General features: G+C 38.5%; 1 protein-coding gene across 1 annotated transcript; it reads right to left on the bottom strand.

Annotated features, from left to right (window-relative positions):
- Positions 1-1956: 1956 nt before the first annotated feature.
- Positions 1957-12037, bottom strand: PGPEP1L (pyroglutamyl-peptidase I like). Its single transcript, XM_065734328.1, has 5 exons — positions 11978-12037; positions 9521-9573; positions 4108-4224; positions 3365-3594; positions 1957-2442 (listed from the first exon to the last, which is right to left on the bottom strand). The coding sequence occupies exons 1-5, from the start codon at positions 12009-12011 to the stop codon at positions 2274-2276; spliced, it is 603 nt and encodes a 200-aa protein (XP_065590400.1). The 5' UTR covers positions 12012-12037; the 3' UTR covers positions 1957-2273.
- Between the last annotated feature and the right edge of the window lie 3053 nt (positions 12038-15090).

The following is a 15090-nucleotide window of genomic DNA, read 5'->3' as shown; positions in this document are numbered from 1 at the left end:
TGTGCGTGTGTGTGCATGTCCATCTTTTTTCGTACACGTTCTGTTGATTAGTGATCCATTAGCATTTTCAATAGGGCTTTAAGTCCAGTAGATTACGGGTAGTCAGTTGACGAAGATCTGGTTTACAAGAACTAATTAAATGTTTCATTGCATTTTGTAAGTACATAGAATAATTTTGTAAAATATTTGTAGTTTATTAATGCCTAAAATATAATTTAAGGGCACTTTTCTGTCTGTGTGTGCGTGCGTATGAGATCAGTTTTCTTTGATGGTACCAGTTTACTAGCTAGCTTTACAATATGCCAAAAAGGATCGCTAACTTGTCCAGTTCACAGCTCCCTCTCCCACTACCTGCCCAAGCTTTGTGTCCCAGTATATAGCGAATGAATGAAGAAGTTGGGGAAACGTTCTGTATCTTCAGTATCCTGGTCTTCCAGAGCCCTCTGGTTGGGGTGGGATCATCTTAACTGGTCATTTCACTTTGCTGTCTAGTGCAGTTCACTTAATGGATTACTAGAACCTCACTGGTTGGGAAAACAGAATGGGTTTTGCTGCTACACGGTCTCACTTGTGCTGTTCAGTACCTGTTTTATGGGTGCCAGGTGGTTTGAAGGAAATGACTGCATAAGAGAAAGAGGGAAGGCAGTTTTTGTAATGACTGTTGAAGAACTATTCGCTTGTTTCTTATCACTTTAAAAGTTTGTATGCAGCCTCTAAAGATGCTGAGTACCATTTGAAGCTTTGTGGAAAGAAGCAAAGCAGGGTCCCTATTTATTCTTATTTAAGCATACTGAAGATCCCTGTTTCCCCCTGAAGTTTGAGTTACTGCATTTCTGAAGTGTTACGGTGATTTAGATGCTATTTAAAGATCAGCTCTTCTGTTTTCTAAACCAGTGAGGTTTGAGATGAAAGGATTGGCCAGAGTTTGTCTACCTCTGGGACAAAAACAAAACTAGAAAGTGCTAAGGAATGGATGCAGTTGCAAATACGACATTTTCTGAGTTTTCTTGTTTAAATTTTTTTAAGAGAAAATTAAACAATAACATGGCCAATTTATTACATAAAAAAGACTTGCTGTGTATAAATTATTCCTAAAGAAATTCCTGTGTTTATATTAAAATGAATCAGTAGATAAAAAAAAATTCAAAATGTTTTTGTATATTCTGTTGTAAGAATTTATTCCTGTTATTGCGATATACTCGGGATTCTTTACATTATGAAAAGAAGAAACTTTGTCTATTTTGAATGGCTGAAGCTAAGGCTCCTTTAGTTTCTCTTACTCTGCTTTTTTCTAGTAGTTTCAGTACTACCTGATTTAAGTTAAATAAAAGAATTCTGTATGCATTTGTCTGTTTCTGAATTCGTCGTTCTTTATTGCAAAGCAATCAGAAGGCTCAGGACTGTTTTCCTCCTGCCCTTTTGGCTGCATATAGTTGAGCAACACCGAAAAAAAAGCTTCGTAGAGGTCAGTACCACCATTGTGTTGTGTTGAAATCTAAAGTATTTTAATCCAGGGATGCTAACCTTTGGACCGTTTGTCAGTGGGACGTGATTCGTTGGAATAAGGGAAGCATTTTTATTTATTTATTTGAAGGAAATCCTTTCACATTTGCTGTTGCTGCAGTGCATGCATGAGGCATCCAGCCATCCAGCACGCAGTTACGGGTTTTCTGCAAAGGCTGTTAGAAAAATGGTGTCAAGAAAACCAGCATTATCTTGGCATTTCCAATTTCTTTAACTCTTGCCATCAAAATCTCGACTAAGGCACAGTGGTGGCCCAGAGCTTGTTCAGGTGACTGTGCCGTTAGGTTATCCTTGTCTCTTGTCCTTTCTACTGATGCAGCACTAGAGGAATGAGCTTTGCTTCCCTTGGAAAAATCCTTATGGATTAATCCCTTATGGATGTAAGAATGGATCTGAGTTCAGCAAATCTGGAGTAACATCTTTTGACTTCGTTTTATTTTTTAATTAAACATTTCACAGCCTGTGTTTAAAAGATTTTAGGAAATCTGTAACCATCTTTAAGTCCAGTTTCTTAAATCTGAAGCAATCTTAGTGATACAAACTGTCAATCACTTTTTTGTTGTTTGGTTTTTTTTCCCCTCAAGATTTTTATAGCAGAGGTGGAAACAGTTGCTTGGTTTTTGCAAGATTTCCCTGAAAATAACTTGGAATAAAAGATCCTTAAGGGCTTTAAATAATCATTAGATTTGCTACTTTTAAGAGATAAGAAATTCCATTTTAAGAAACCTCCTTTTTCCTTACGTTCCACCTTACTCTCTCTGTTCCCCACACTGTTTTAACATTTCTAAGATAATCCTCTGTAATGCTTTTCCTAGAGAGCCTGCTGTTACCAGCTTCGATAGTGGAGGCACGTGGATGAAAGCTGCTCTTCCATTGCCGTAGTACAGAGAAGTGTAGTAAGTGTAATCACAGATATACCTGAAATACAATGAAGAGAACGGAAACAGAAACCTGAATTCAGGAACAGTAAACATTGTTAAAATTAAATATTCATTAAGTAGCCAAACCAGATCTGGTTTGTACTAAAAGCATATTTGCTTACTGAGTAGAGGAAGTGCTGAAATAAAACTAGTCTGAGAAACGATTATTCCATATCTGTTGTTCGTTTCTCAGATGTTCACCCAGAAGCAACTTAAAAAATAAATAAATCATAAGACATATATTCTTTTCAAGGTTTCTGTAAGCTGAGTCAGATCAGAAAGATAATGCAGCCCCTGGAACTACAGCCATACCATTACAGCACGTCAGTAAAGTTTGTTTCTGTAGATCATACAGGCTCACTGCTCTTTTTTGTTGTTGTTTATCACCTTAACCTTTCAGCTTGCAGATCCGTATCCTTAAAGCACAAGACAGGATCAGCTTTAAAAAAAAAAAACAAACACTTTGTTTTGTTTTGCTTTCAACTGAAGAAATCTTGAATCATACAGTGAGATCACAGATACTGTTCTGAAGGTACCTGTAATTGCTCTGTTCTTCAGTGTATGTATTTACATTTTATATCCCTCCCAGTTGGGAAAAGTAGATGAAAATCTCCTACTAGTCAGTATTGCTCTTAGGCTCCAATCCCACAGGTTTACTGGGGTTGCTGATCACAGCGTGCTGTGTTGAAACTTGTTTCTTTGGCAATCCATGGAAAACTAACTACTGACTGTTGTTTTTCATGAAGGCTTCTCTACACAGAATTTAAATTTATCCTCATTTTATACTTGTGATACCCAAAGTCTTTACTTCAAAGTGATTTTAGTTAGAGGAGAAGTCATTGCAGAGATTCTTCCAGGCTAAATGAGCTGATTGAATTCCTTCTGCTTTTACTTTTGAGACCTCGATATGCAGTGTTTACCTTCCCGCATCTCTGGAAAAGATGATATCAATTCCTTCCACTGAAATATTTTTCCAGATAGTCTTCATGTTAATTGCAGATTCAATCTTTTCCGGACCATCTAGCATGCAGCAGCCACCTTCTGGGTGAAAACCACAAGCATCCATCTCTTCATAGCCTTTGTTCTTCCCACACTGCTCAAGGATGATGATTGCTTTGGCAGATGAAGCCAGCCCAACGTGAACACTAAGCTGTGTTTTCCCACCAGAGTGAATAACAGGAAATTAAAAATGAGACCTGTTTTTGAAAAACATGCAGTGCAGCAGTGCCAAGCATTTTGTGAAATACTGTCTTCAAGGTGGGAAGCCTCGCTGCAGCTCATGCCTCAAGATAATTTTGATAAGGGATTATAAAGGAGAACAAAATTGGTGGGTTTTGTTTCTTGTTGTTATCATGTCTAGTCAACTCCAGACTTCAGAGCTGCATTTATTTTTCTTAGTTTTTTTTCCTGCAGTTTATGGTAGATGGATTTTTCTTTGTTCTGCATGCAGTTATGCTGTTTAAATGGCACAGGATTAAAGTGGCGTGCTATGAATGAGTGCTCTGGAGTTGCTTGGAACCTTCATCACTATTTTAACAGTCACTATCCAGAGTTGCCTGATACACATTGTGCAATAATCTTTTGGAGATCTTTTTAAAGATCTACTGAAAATAGTATTATTCAGAAATGAAGGGGAAAATTACCCAACTTTATAACTACTTACTATTGGATGAAGAGTTGTCCATATCCTGAAGATTTGTTCCTTTGCCTTTTGATAAGCCACTGGTAATTGCATGATACGAAGATCTATGTTTTTTCCAAGGCCTCTCTTGGACAGCTCCTATGGATACATAAAACAACAACCCAACAAAACTGATGGATCTGTAAGAGCACTGGATTTCACAGGGTGATATAGAAATCAGGCTGATTCAGCTGAGAAGATACAGAAGAGCAATGTAGCACTGCTTGGCCCTATTCTTCCTTGGTCTACAGTGAGACCCAGTTGTCTCATGACAGCTCTCCATTTTTAATGAAGGAAACTCAACTGTGCTAAAGAATTTCCTAAAGTACCATCCATGGTGAGCAGTGGTTATATTTTCCAAAGGGATGCTCAGCCTCCAGTGTGTGGTTTGTGTAATCTTGATATGGACTGGCCCATGGGGGACCATGAAATACAGGATTTCTCAGAAAGGATCCACATCTAGTAGGCTTTGAGATAGGTAAGCTGTTCCTCTGGAAGACTTAGTAGATAAACCTGTGCTTCTGGAGAGACCCAAATGAGAATTTGCATTAGATGGCACTTGGGTAACATTCCACCTGCTGTCTTGAGCTTGTTTCTCTGCTGAAAGTGGCTATCAGCCTAAGAAGAAGCATGTTGAGATAGGAATTACTTTCTTTTTGGTCTAGAATGTTTCCCTGTTGAAAGAAGGAAGTGTTATTTATTGGGATGTTACTTCTTTGTCATTTAGTTGAAGTTCTGCATAGGGCCTTTTCCCAAAGGAAACAAAAATTATGCACAGGATTGAGGTAAAAGAAAACAAAAGGAAAGAAAAGCATCCTTTAAAACAGCAGGTTGGCTAGATGTTTGGGGGATGGTCTCGATAAGAGTCGGGGATGAGCATCGTGTGGTAATGCCTTGTAATTATTTTGCCAGTGGAACAGGGCTAACGAAGAAGCCAGAGCCTTTACATACAATGTTAAGCACTGCAGTGGCAGGATACAGAAAGAACACAACTGAGACAGAAAGTTTTGTGCCAGTAAAGCAAAATGATGGTTGAAAATCCCTGTTGCATCTTGGTAGACCACTACAAAGGGAGTGTACGACTTTTGAGTTTCTATGGAGGATGTGGGCAAGAAGTCACCAGCAACAGTATTCCATAGACCGAGAGACTTGTAACTTTCTCGGTGTCATTGTTTCCTTAAGCTTTCCTCTCTTACTAAGAATATTTGTGCGGATGGGGCTGAGTTAACTGGGAAATTTGCCCTTCAACACTGGCTTCCTATATAAACTGTTCCAATTTTCTTGTCAGCGGAAACATTGATTAGCTGTGCTCAATAAACTATTTGACACAAGCAAGGAAACAATGCCTGCAGGGAAGTAAACACATTTAGAGAACACTGCCAGCCTTTCTTTCCTCTGGGCGCTGACAGTCTTTGAGAGGCCATTGCATCATCTTGCTTAAGAATGCAGTACTGTGTCTTAGCTCCAAAAAAGAAAACCCCAACTGGTTCACAATTAGCATTTTATTTTCTAAAGCATTTTTAATTGTAACATTTAATTAGATTCTTCCTTTTTTTTTTTTAATGTAAGACTTAAAGTACTTGACTATCCCCAGCTTTAGTTTAGAACCAGGAGACCCAAGGTAAGGTAGGCTATTCTTATTTTGTGCTGTCTGGATTGATGTTCTTCTGTCACATTCTGTCATAGGAGAAAGGCAGAAAAATACTTCTTGTGTAGGACGCAATCAGAAGCTGGCCAGTGGCCCAGGGTTGAGAATTTGTGTCAAAGAATGATAGCTGGTTCTGTCCTAAGGAATTGTAGCACGTTGTCAATAATGTGCATTATTTTGTCGTTTAGGAATCCTAACCGTGGACTTATACCCTGTTAGACCAGATGTTGTACAAACAGAACAAAAGAAGGTTGCTGCTTGTCTTAGCCCTTAACAAAACGATTTTTACATTTAATGTGAGAATCTGAAGATTCAGAAGGAATGCTGAATGTCGCATTGGTGAATGAATGCAGTAGACGAGTACCTGTTTGCGGTAGTTGAAACAGCAAAGGACAGAAGCTTTGGGGAACTTATTTTTTTTTTTTGGTGGGGGGGAGAAGTGGTTTCAGAGAATTGTTGGAAAGTTTTTCTAAAAGGAGGATAGAATGCAGTATTATCAGGTGGCACAACCTGTAGTTGTTGGTGAGTTGTGGACATAACCGTAGTTCATTGGAGCTCTGGCTCGTGCCCATTCATAGCCCTCTCCAAGGAGAAGTGATTTGCACAGGGTGGCTGAGGTCAGAAGCAATGGTTGTGTGTTACACCGGGTGTGACAAACAACCAAAACTTCTAGAAAACTCCAGAAAGTTTCACAGATCTTTTCTGAGTTTTCATTTTGGGTTGTCAGGAAGTTGGGGGGTGGGGAAGTAGGTTGCATGTGTTGATTTTGTGATTCTCATTCAGACAGAGGTTGATGCAGAAACAAAAAAAAAGTTCATTTGTTTGCTTTTTCCTTTTAATCCTGCAGATCTTTCTTTAAAATTTAAGGATGTAAGAAAGTTCCAGAACACAAATGAAGGAACCAAATAGCAATGTCTTAGTTTCACAGATAATGAAACTAAAGCAGAGAGGGAGAGAGACAGAGAGATTAAATGACAAATTTCCAAAGACCACATGGTCAGCGGCAGAATGAAAAACCGCGATGAGAGATCTGATCCTCATCTCCTGATATCAAACATAGTTCCCAGAAGCAGTTAGAAATGTGACCTGTTCTTTGCACTAACAATTTAATTGCTATGAATGCTGTCACTCAAGTTACATTTGTGCCCTATTAACTGGGGAATTTGACCTTGATGGTAGGTTGCCCTGATGGGTTATTTAGCTGCCAAGTGCCAGACATAGGTTTCTGGAGGAAATAGAGAAATGGAGTTGGATCAGGGGGCATTCGGTGAGACCACTGACCTGTGATATAGAATAAATGATTCAGGAGGTCTGAGATTCTGAGTCCTATGTGGTGCTGGAGAACAACACATCGTCATGACTCTGTGTGATCTGTCTGCAAAAGGGGAGTTAACTCTTAGTGTTTTCCCCTAGAGAGAATGCTCTGCACTTCAAGAGTTAAGAGTTGCTGGTGGAGCTTTCATGCTTTGGCAGGAGGGTATTTCAGGTGAGTGCAGTTGTGAGGACCATGAAAAACTTAGTGAGAGGTTTCCAAAAGGGAACTGAGTACTGCTCGCAAAAGTGGGGGCATTGCTCTTCAGCAAGGCCCCATTCCAAAGCATAGAGGGTAAGGCTATGCTTTGGGAATTATAACCTGAAACTCCCAATACATGCACTTGCACAGGAACTGATACATTTTTAATGTGAGGAGCTTCCTGGGAAGTGCCATCTCTGGAGATAAGTGTCAGTGTTGCAGCACTGCAGCATCACTGAGCCTTTCGATAAGTGCAGTTCCGTTTGAGGCAGTAATTAGGATAGCTCTGGGTAATGCCATGCAACCATTGAGCCTGAGTAAGCATGTTTAGTGTGTAGCTCTGGTGTGGCTGCACAGTACTTCTGTGTGTTTGAGTGCACGCTTGCTCGATTCTCAGGAAGGAGACTCAGCAGGAGGGCTTTATGTCACTTCAGTGATCCATGCAGTAACTCCAAGCCAAGTTAGGATTACTTTCAGATGTAAATTCTACGTTTTGCTATCTTTCATATGTGTGCATATGCTTCCTAAAGACCACCGGACCGCTCATGTGAACAAGGCTAATGGAGGGATGCCATGAGATTGCTATTTAGTATCAGAAAGCCTATCGAAATTCCAAGTACTTCCAGATTTGTAACAAATTTCCCTGAATTGTCTGGATTAATCATGTTTGCCAGGAAACAGGAAAGCAAAGCAGCATGACCAGTATGAAGAAAAATTAATTCCACACAGAGGGTGTCACATCAGAGGGAAATGGATTTGTTCTCCACGCACAAGAACTGACATCTGTTTCATTATGGACTGCTGTAGCCCATGTTATATAACTTCCTGGCATAGCAAGTGCGTGGCATTGTTACAGAAAACTCATCAGTGTGTTTTGGTGTTGGGCTGTTTTGCCTGCAGATAAATAGCATGGTTTATTTTCATTGAGAGGTGGGTGATACTGCATCCAATATTAGAACCAATAGGAATCAGGAAATAATGGACAAGAATATTGTCAACTGAGAAATATTTGTGGTTCAGATCACATCTCAAGTTGGAGCTGAGATAATTTATGGGTCTTCTGTGATGACTGGGGTGTGGAAAGGGAAAACACAAGTTCTTTTTTTCTTCTTGTTAGCCTACAGGGATTACATCCCTCATGAGTTAGGGTAGATTTTAGATTTACTCTTCCAAACACCAGCTTGCACTTGCCATTCCTCCTCGTGCAAAGTTAGAAGCTTTGGTCTTTGGAAATATTTACTAGCTCCTTGGTTTATTTTTATCATCTTGTCTTGTCTACACTTCATTTTCATGACAGATCCTCAGTAGCTGTCAACTAAAATTGTAATACAGTTATAGTTCTGTAGGGTCATAATCTTTCTATTACTGCTAGCATTTTCTTACAGCTGTCTTTTTTATTCCATTGTCCAGATCAAAATGTCCTCAGTTTCTTTTACATGTCTCACTTTCCATTTTACCATTTTAGCGTTGTCTTGCATACACTACAGCAACATTCTAGTTAGCTTTTACTACCTTGATGGTTTTCCAGCTCGTTTCAGATTTCATTGCTAACCTTGAGATTGATTCTAAAAGTCCGTCTCACAATATCTCTGTTCACAAACAGTGAAAGTAGTGGAACCCAAGGAATGGCCATTATCTGTGCTGGGAGATCCAGGGCCAAAGATTGAACCATAGATGTCATTTGTACATACACTCAGCAAATCTCTGTAGTTGTTCCTACTGTTTAAATTTGTATCTTAGGACCTTTCACGTTTCAGATTGAGGTCCAGTATTAAAGTATCAAAGCAGTGATTTATCACATTGTAGCATACAATGTCTTACCTGCTAGGGTAGCGTATTGGTTTGGAACACTTGGAATAGGCATGCTTTCATTTTGTGTTCCTGAAGTAGACATTAATAACTTCATAGGCTACATTTGTATAAGAAGGAAATCACCTCACACAGGTATGATAAAATGAATCATGGTCTGTTTACAGGAGGCAGAGAGAACCTGTGGCATATGTACTAGCTACAGACAAGGAAAAATTATACTTTTAACTCCTTTAAAAAGTGTTGCGAAAAAACTCTTGCGAATGATGTTCACTTCTTCATTATTCTCTTCCCTCTGTGCCTGTTCCAAGAGGCACAATTCTGTTTAGTAATAACTGTTTTGGAAGGAATGGAAAGCCTAGGAACAGATTATATTTGGATATCCACAAAATAAAACACCTCCCTCCCTTATCTTTCATGCTTACCTTCACTGCTTCCCAGCTAGAATTAACCAGGTATTGTCTAAAGGGACCAAAACCTGAAAAGGAAAGAAGGTGCTTTTAACTTATCCTTGCACTGCAAGTTTAGATTAGCTTACAACAGGTATTCAACCACATATTTGTACTTAAATATTTTTGGTTATGGAGGTTGCATTTTTTTATGTAGTATTTAGCCTTTATAACATCTAAGGGAATAGCATTTAATTATTTTTCCTATGTGCTGACATAAGAGCTAACCCTACAGTCTTTATGAAGTACACTTAACTGAAGCTGCTAAATGTTCTGGAGCCTAAAGAACCGTTTGTGTAAGTGATGACCTTGGGAAAATATCATCGGCCACAGAAATAATACTATTAAATTAACTGGTGTTAAACACTCCCAGGTCACCCTCATTGTCCCATTCTTACTGCCGAGAGCTCAGGAAGATGAAAGTACACGTCTGAAAGGGTAAAATTTTATTCCATTTAATTTTATGATTTGCTTTTTGTAAGATATTTTTGTATTTGATAAAAAGACAAAAATCATTTTGATTTAGGTGGACATTTTGTCATTTAAAAGTTTGATAGGAAAACTCCCACTGGCAATTACTGTTCTCAGCCCAGTGTGTTGGCAAGTGATAGACACTGGGTGGCAGGAAAGCTGGTTTGTGAAATGGTTTTAATGCCTTATGCTTTAAATATGTAAAAAATCCCCAAATGGACAAATAAATACCGAGAACATATGGTTACTTATGTTAACTTAATGAAAGTTACTTGTACATGGGAATAACTAAGCCTAAATGCAAGTTTATAACAGCATTAATAATTAATGGTATATTTTAAGCATTTTTTTATATCTATTTAATAACTGCTCAATCTTTTCTCTGTAATATGATGAAAAGCCTGGTGGTAGTTGTATTGTTACAGCGATTTCCCTGGGACAGGGGAAGCAGCACGCAATTCACACTGATAGTAAAGAAGAACATCTCCCTGATTAGACTTACAGAGTGAAATTAGGGAGACACTCATCCCATTTTGAAGCTGTAGTTGTTGTGCATGTTTGAGTACCTGTGTGTGTGTGTGTGTGTGTGTAGCTAAAATAAAGCTATTGAATAATTTGGAATTAAATACATGCATCTCAGCCATGGCTGTAAGAATCCACTGCTTGGAATAAAAATGTTCTATGTGAAGAATTAAATGTAGGAGAGTTTTACAGTACTGAAATTCCTGAAACAACTTCAAAAGCTAACTGGTTGAATATTATTAGGCACTGTATAATAAACTGGGCTCACTGCCAGCAGGTTTATATTATGAGCAGGTGAGAATGTGACAGAGGCATGCTGTGATAATCTCTGTAATAGCTTAAAGATGCACCTGTGTCTCTAATGGGACACACTAGACTAAAAGCATTTAAACAAGTGTATTTCTGTACCTAAATGGCAATGTAAGGGGAGGAAAAAACCTAACAAGGTGCTAAGAAGTGTGCCCATCAAGGATATGTGCTATAAATATCATAGGAGAGAACCAGGTTGTCAGCCTTTTAAGAGGTTAGCAAATATCTCTTGCCCTCTCCTGCACTCCCATTCATTTCAACTGCAGGTTTTTGAAGCGAGCCAAACTAGTTCTGCTCATCTTGGAGCTATTAAAAAAGAAAAAATGTTTAATTGAAAACAGCAAGATGCAAATCTCTTTGATGTAGCTTCAACCTCATTCCTATGTCCTCAGTTGACCTACAGTGGAAAATTATCCAGCAACTCACATGTCAAGATATGTGTAATGATTGCCTTTAGATGAGCCAGTGGTGGTGAGAGGAATAGCAAGTAGCAGCGTTCCTTAGGAACTTTAACCTTTGAAAGCTCAGAAGGCTCCAGCTGGTGGCTCTGCCGCTGAAATTCAGCAGGAGCTGCAGCCAGCAAGAAAAAGAACTAATTCTGTCCCTTATGCTGTACTTTCACACATGTTCTTTTGGTATATTTAAGGTTAATGGTCTAGTTTAGCAGTGATGAGGCAGCATCTACTGTTTAAATTTCTCTTACCTTGCCTTGAAACTGAGACCCTGAAACTTGCCACGTGTTGTTCTAATTCTGGACACTGACTACGTGACATTGTGATGCAACCTGGTTTTGCAGCTTCAGAGCTCCTTTTGGGTAAGCTTTATCTAATACTAGCCTGCACTGCCTTGAGCTACGTGGTTTGGATCAGAGAGAATGTCAACAAAGATTAAAACATGGAGAGAATGAACAACAAACCAAGCTGGATGGCAGTAGAGAGGGCATGCTGCAGTTTGTTTCCACCGATATGTATCTGATTTTCTTAAGAAGGCACAGCACTAAGTTATTTTCCATTTGGAATTGTAAGTATGACTGTTTTCTACTGTTTTTCCCTCCAGTTTATGACAGATCAAGCATGTATGCATACCATCTATAGCTAGGAGAAGAAGAAAATAAGAAAATAAAAATCTTACCAGTTACAACCACAACGTTGGAATTGGAGTCCATGCTCCAGAAGGTGAAATCTCGTTGTCTTTCAGTCTCAACCAGCAGCATTGGAACTCATGCATCTGTGGCAAACTTCCACATTTGGGGCAGCTATTTTTGGATTCAGATCATTCTGAAGCTTGCAGGTTTTCTATTGGCTGAAGAACATGTTTTCATACAGCTGAGATGGGTTGGGATCCACATTAGAGGGGTTTGTTCCACATAACTTTCAAAACAAATTGTTACATCTCCGTGTTAAAGGCAGGTGACCTCGAATGGGGCATGCAGACGTATTTTGGGAAGAACAGAAAAGGTTTCAAGAAACTTCTTGCAAAATGTCCTGCAATAAAATATCCAGCAACATTTTGCATCAGAGGCCTGTTTATATACAAGTAAGCAAAACTTATCGGATCGCTTTTTAGCATATGTCTGTGGATGTTATATTTTTATTACAGTTGTAATTCACTTTAATCATAAAGAGCTACTCAGCTTAAAACACTTATCTGTCCATTTCCACTCTATTTGGTGTTAGGCTTTCTCTTACTATCAATAAATACACAGGGGTAAGTTTCCTGTTCTTAGCTAATTTACTCATCTTCAGATTTATCTTACATCATTTATTAAACTCTCCAAGCTCCTTACACTTTAAAAATAAACATTAACAGGAAAATATGTATTTGCTAAAGCAAAATATTTACTTGGTACGATTGAATGGACAACACATTACAAAATTGCAGTCCAAATTAAAAAGTCAAAGGGAATCTTGAGGCAGGGTTTTAACTTGTCAAAACCAGGGAGTTTAATAGCTGGTCTGTCTTCATTAAACTGAAGTGCAAGAACCAATAGGGGGCCTGAAATCAAAACATATGCATATTGTCACTGCCCAAAACAAAAGCGTATGAAAGTCCTCAAGGGAATTAGAACTATGTGGGCAGAGGGTTTTGCTGAGTCTTGTTTTGAGTAGGAAGTATGTGCATGTGTGTGAGAGAGAGAGGAGAAATAGGCTAAGAATAGAAAGTTGCTATATATTCTCAAGAGAGATGGTAATTATGAGATCATAAGAGAGAAAATCCCTGAAGAGCTCTCTTGGATTGGCTGGTGGCCGAGCAAGGTTTGGAGCTACGAGCTGTTTCTGTCCTTTGAACCCTCCTAAACTGAGAGAGTAATTTGTGGATCCTTTTAAATAAAGAGACGCTGATTCCACCACCCATGTCTCTCCCTGACTAATAAAACTTGCAGAACTAATATTTTCTAGCCACTAGGGCTGAAGGAGCAGCTAATAAATCAAACATGGAAAACTCTGCAGCTTTAACTAAGGCAAAATTAGCCACTGCCATCAGTGAATTGCATTTACAATTTCACTGTCTTTCTTTTTCCTAGGTCAATCAAGATTCTCATCTATTGTTTTTTCAGTGTAACCACTTACTTAGTAAAACTTTGCCTGTGATGCTGAACGGGATGATGACATATGGGTCAGTTCAAAGTTATTTCAGGTTCATGCTTGAAAAGTTATCAATAAATTAAATAAATGAATAAATAAAATAGCAAAACAAAAAACGAAAAACCAAAAACCCAAAACCTTTTTTGGAAGGCCTAATGAACAACACACGTGCAAGGAAGAAAGCAAAATTTAAGACTTACTTTGCTTTAATCAGTTTTCTGAATGAGAAATTAAGAACGTGTTTGTTTGGGATGTTATAGCAGCCTTACAGATCAATATGCTTCAATGCTACGAAATTGTGGGTGATTTATTTTCTGTCCTTGCATAGTACAGTGACATCTGCGTGCTCTGAAACAAATGAAGTCAAAGCTACTCCTGAAATTTCTGAGAAAGTCTGACTGTAGCTTTAACATGAGCATTTGCACATGTTTGTGTGTTTGTAACATATGGGTATTTGAGGTGTGTGCACAATTTTTTTTCTTCATCCACTATTAAGAACACCAGCCCTGAGCATTTGAAAACAAATCACAGACACAGCTGACTCACCTCAATACTGGTTGTATTTTTTTCCTGCTAGATACAAATACAATCGGAATGACATTCATCTCAAAGTAAAGAAGAAATGGAAGCAACTCAACTGTGAAAACCCTGGTTATCATTCTGAATGTTTTACTGTGCAGTTGTTTGTTTTAAAAATGTTATTGTTCACTAAATGCATTTTCACTACAGTGCAGAAGTACCAAAACACTGCTTTAATAGATTTTTGCTGCTGATGGGAACAAGAAACGAATACGGCCCTTCATTTAGAAACAACTCTTCCATTTTTCTCTCTTTTATTACTTAACTTACAGGTTATTTATGTCTTTTTATTGGCAAGAAGTGACCAATGTGTTAAACTGCTAAATGTTTAATAGATAACCAACTTTTATTTCAGCCATCCAGCATTTAATGAGAAGAGGGAGAAATCAAGTGGTTATGGTATTTGGCACCAAACTGTAACAGAACTTTAAAGAGAAATTTCAAGATCCAACACCTTATTTCTTTTCCATTCTAATAAAAATAAATGATCCTTGGGAAGTCCAAAAATGGTCTTTGGGTAGATGGAATATGTCACAAAAACAGGACAGGTAAACGTTGTGATGTAAGGCTTGCTGTTCCCTATGGGGCAGTGCCCATGAGGAACAAACAAACTCAGTAGAAATGGAAAATGGAAAAATGTTAGAGCAATTCCACTCACATTTTTTCGGACAGTGTTGCTTTACTTACAGATTGCAGCACACCTAGCGCTGAGCACCAACAGAAACATTGAGATTGTATCTAACTTTAACGGAGCCAGGCTGTTAGGTGGCTGCTACTGTTTCAGTTGTGGTGTTCTTGTCATGTTAGCAAAATTTTGCTCCTGTGCATAAACATTTTTTTTAATTATTATTTTAAAATTGTCTACTATAGTTAAACACAGAAAGGACCTCGGCTGGGGAGCGTGTCACTTTGCATCAGCCGGTCTCTTTTGTTCAGCATCATCCACTGAGCACAAAGAGACTCAGCACTCAGGATCACACAGTTAACATAATTATTTAGCAGACAGTATGCAAAATATAAGTAGGGCCAGCAGATTCCCAGGCTAAATAGTAATACGTTTACCACTCCTGGTTAAAAACA

Source organism: Cyrtonyx montezumae, unplaced genomic scaffold (genome assembly GCF_038088225.1).
Source record: "Cyrtonyx montezumae isolate F1298 unplaced genomic scaffold, pur_monq_1.0 scaffold_17, whole genome shotgun sequence".
In the NCBI taxonomy this organism is placed as follows: domain Eukaryota; kingdom Metazoa; phylum Chordata; class Aves; order Galliformes; family Odontophoridae; genus Cyrtonyx; species Cyrtonyx montezumae.
This window is presented reverse-complemented; position numbering and strand designations above follow the sequence as displayed.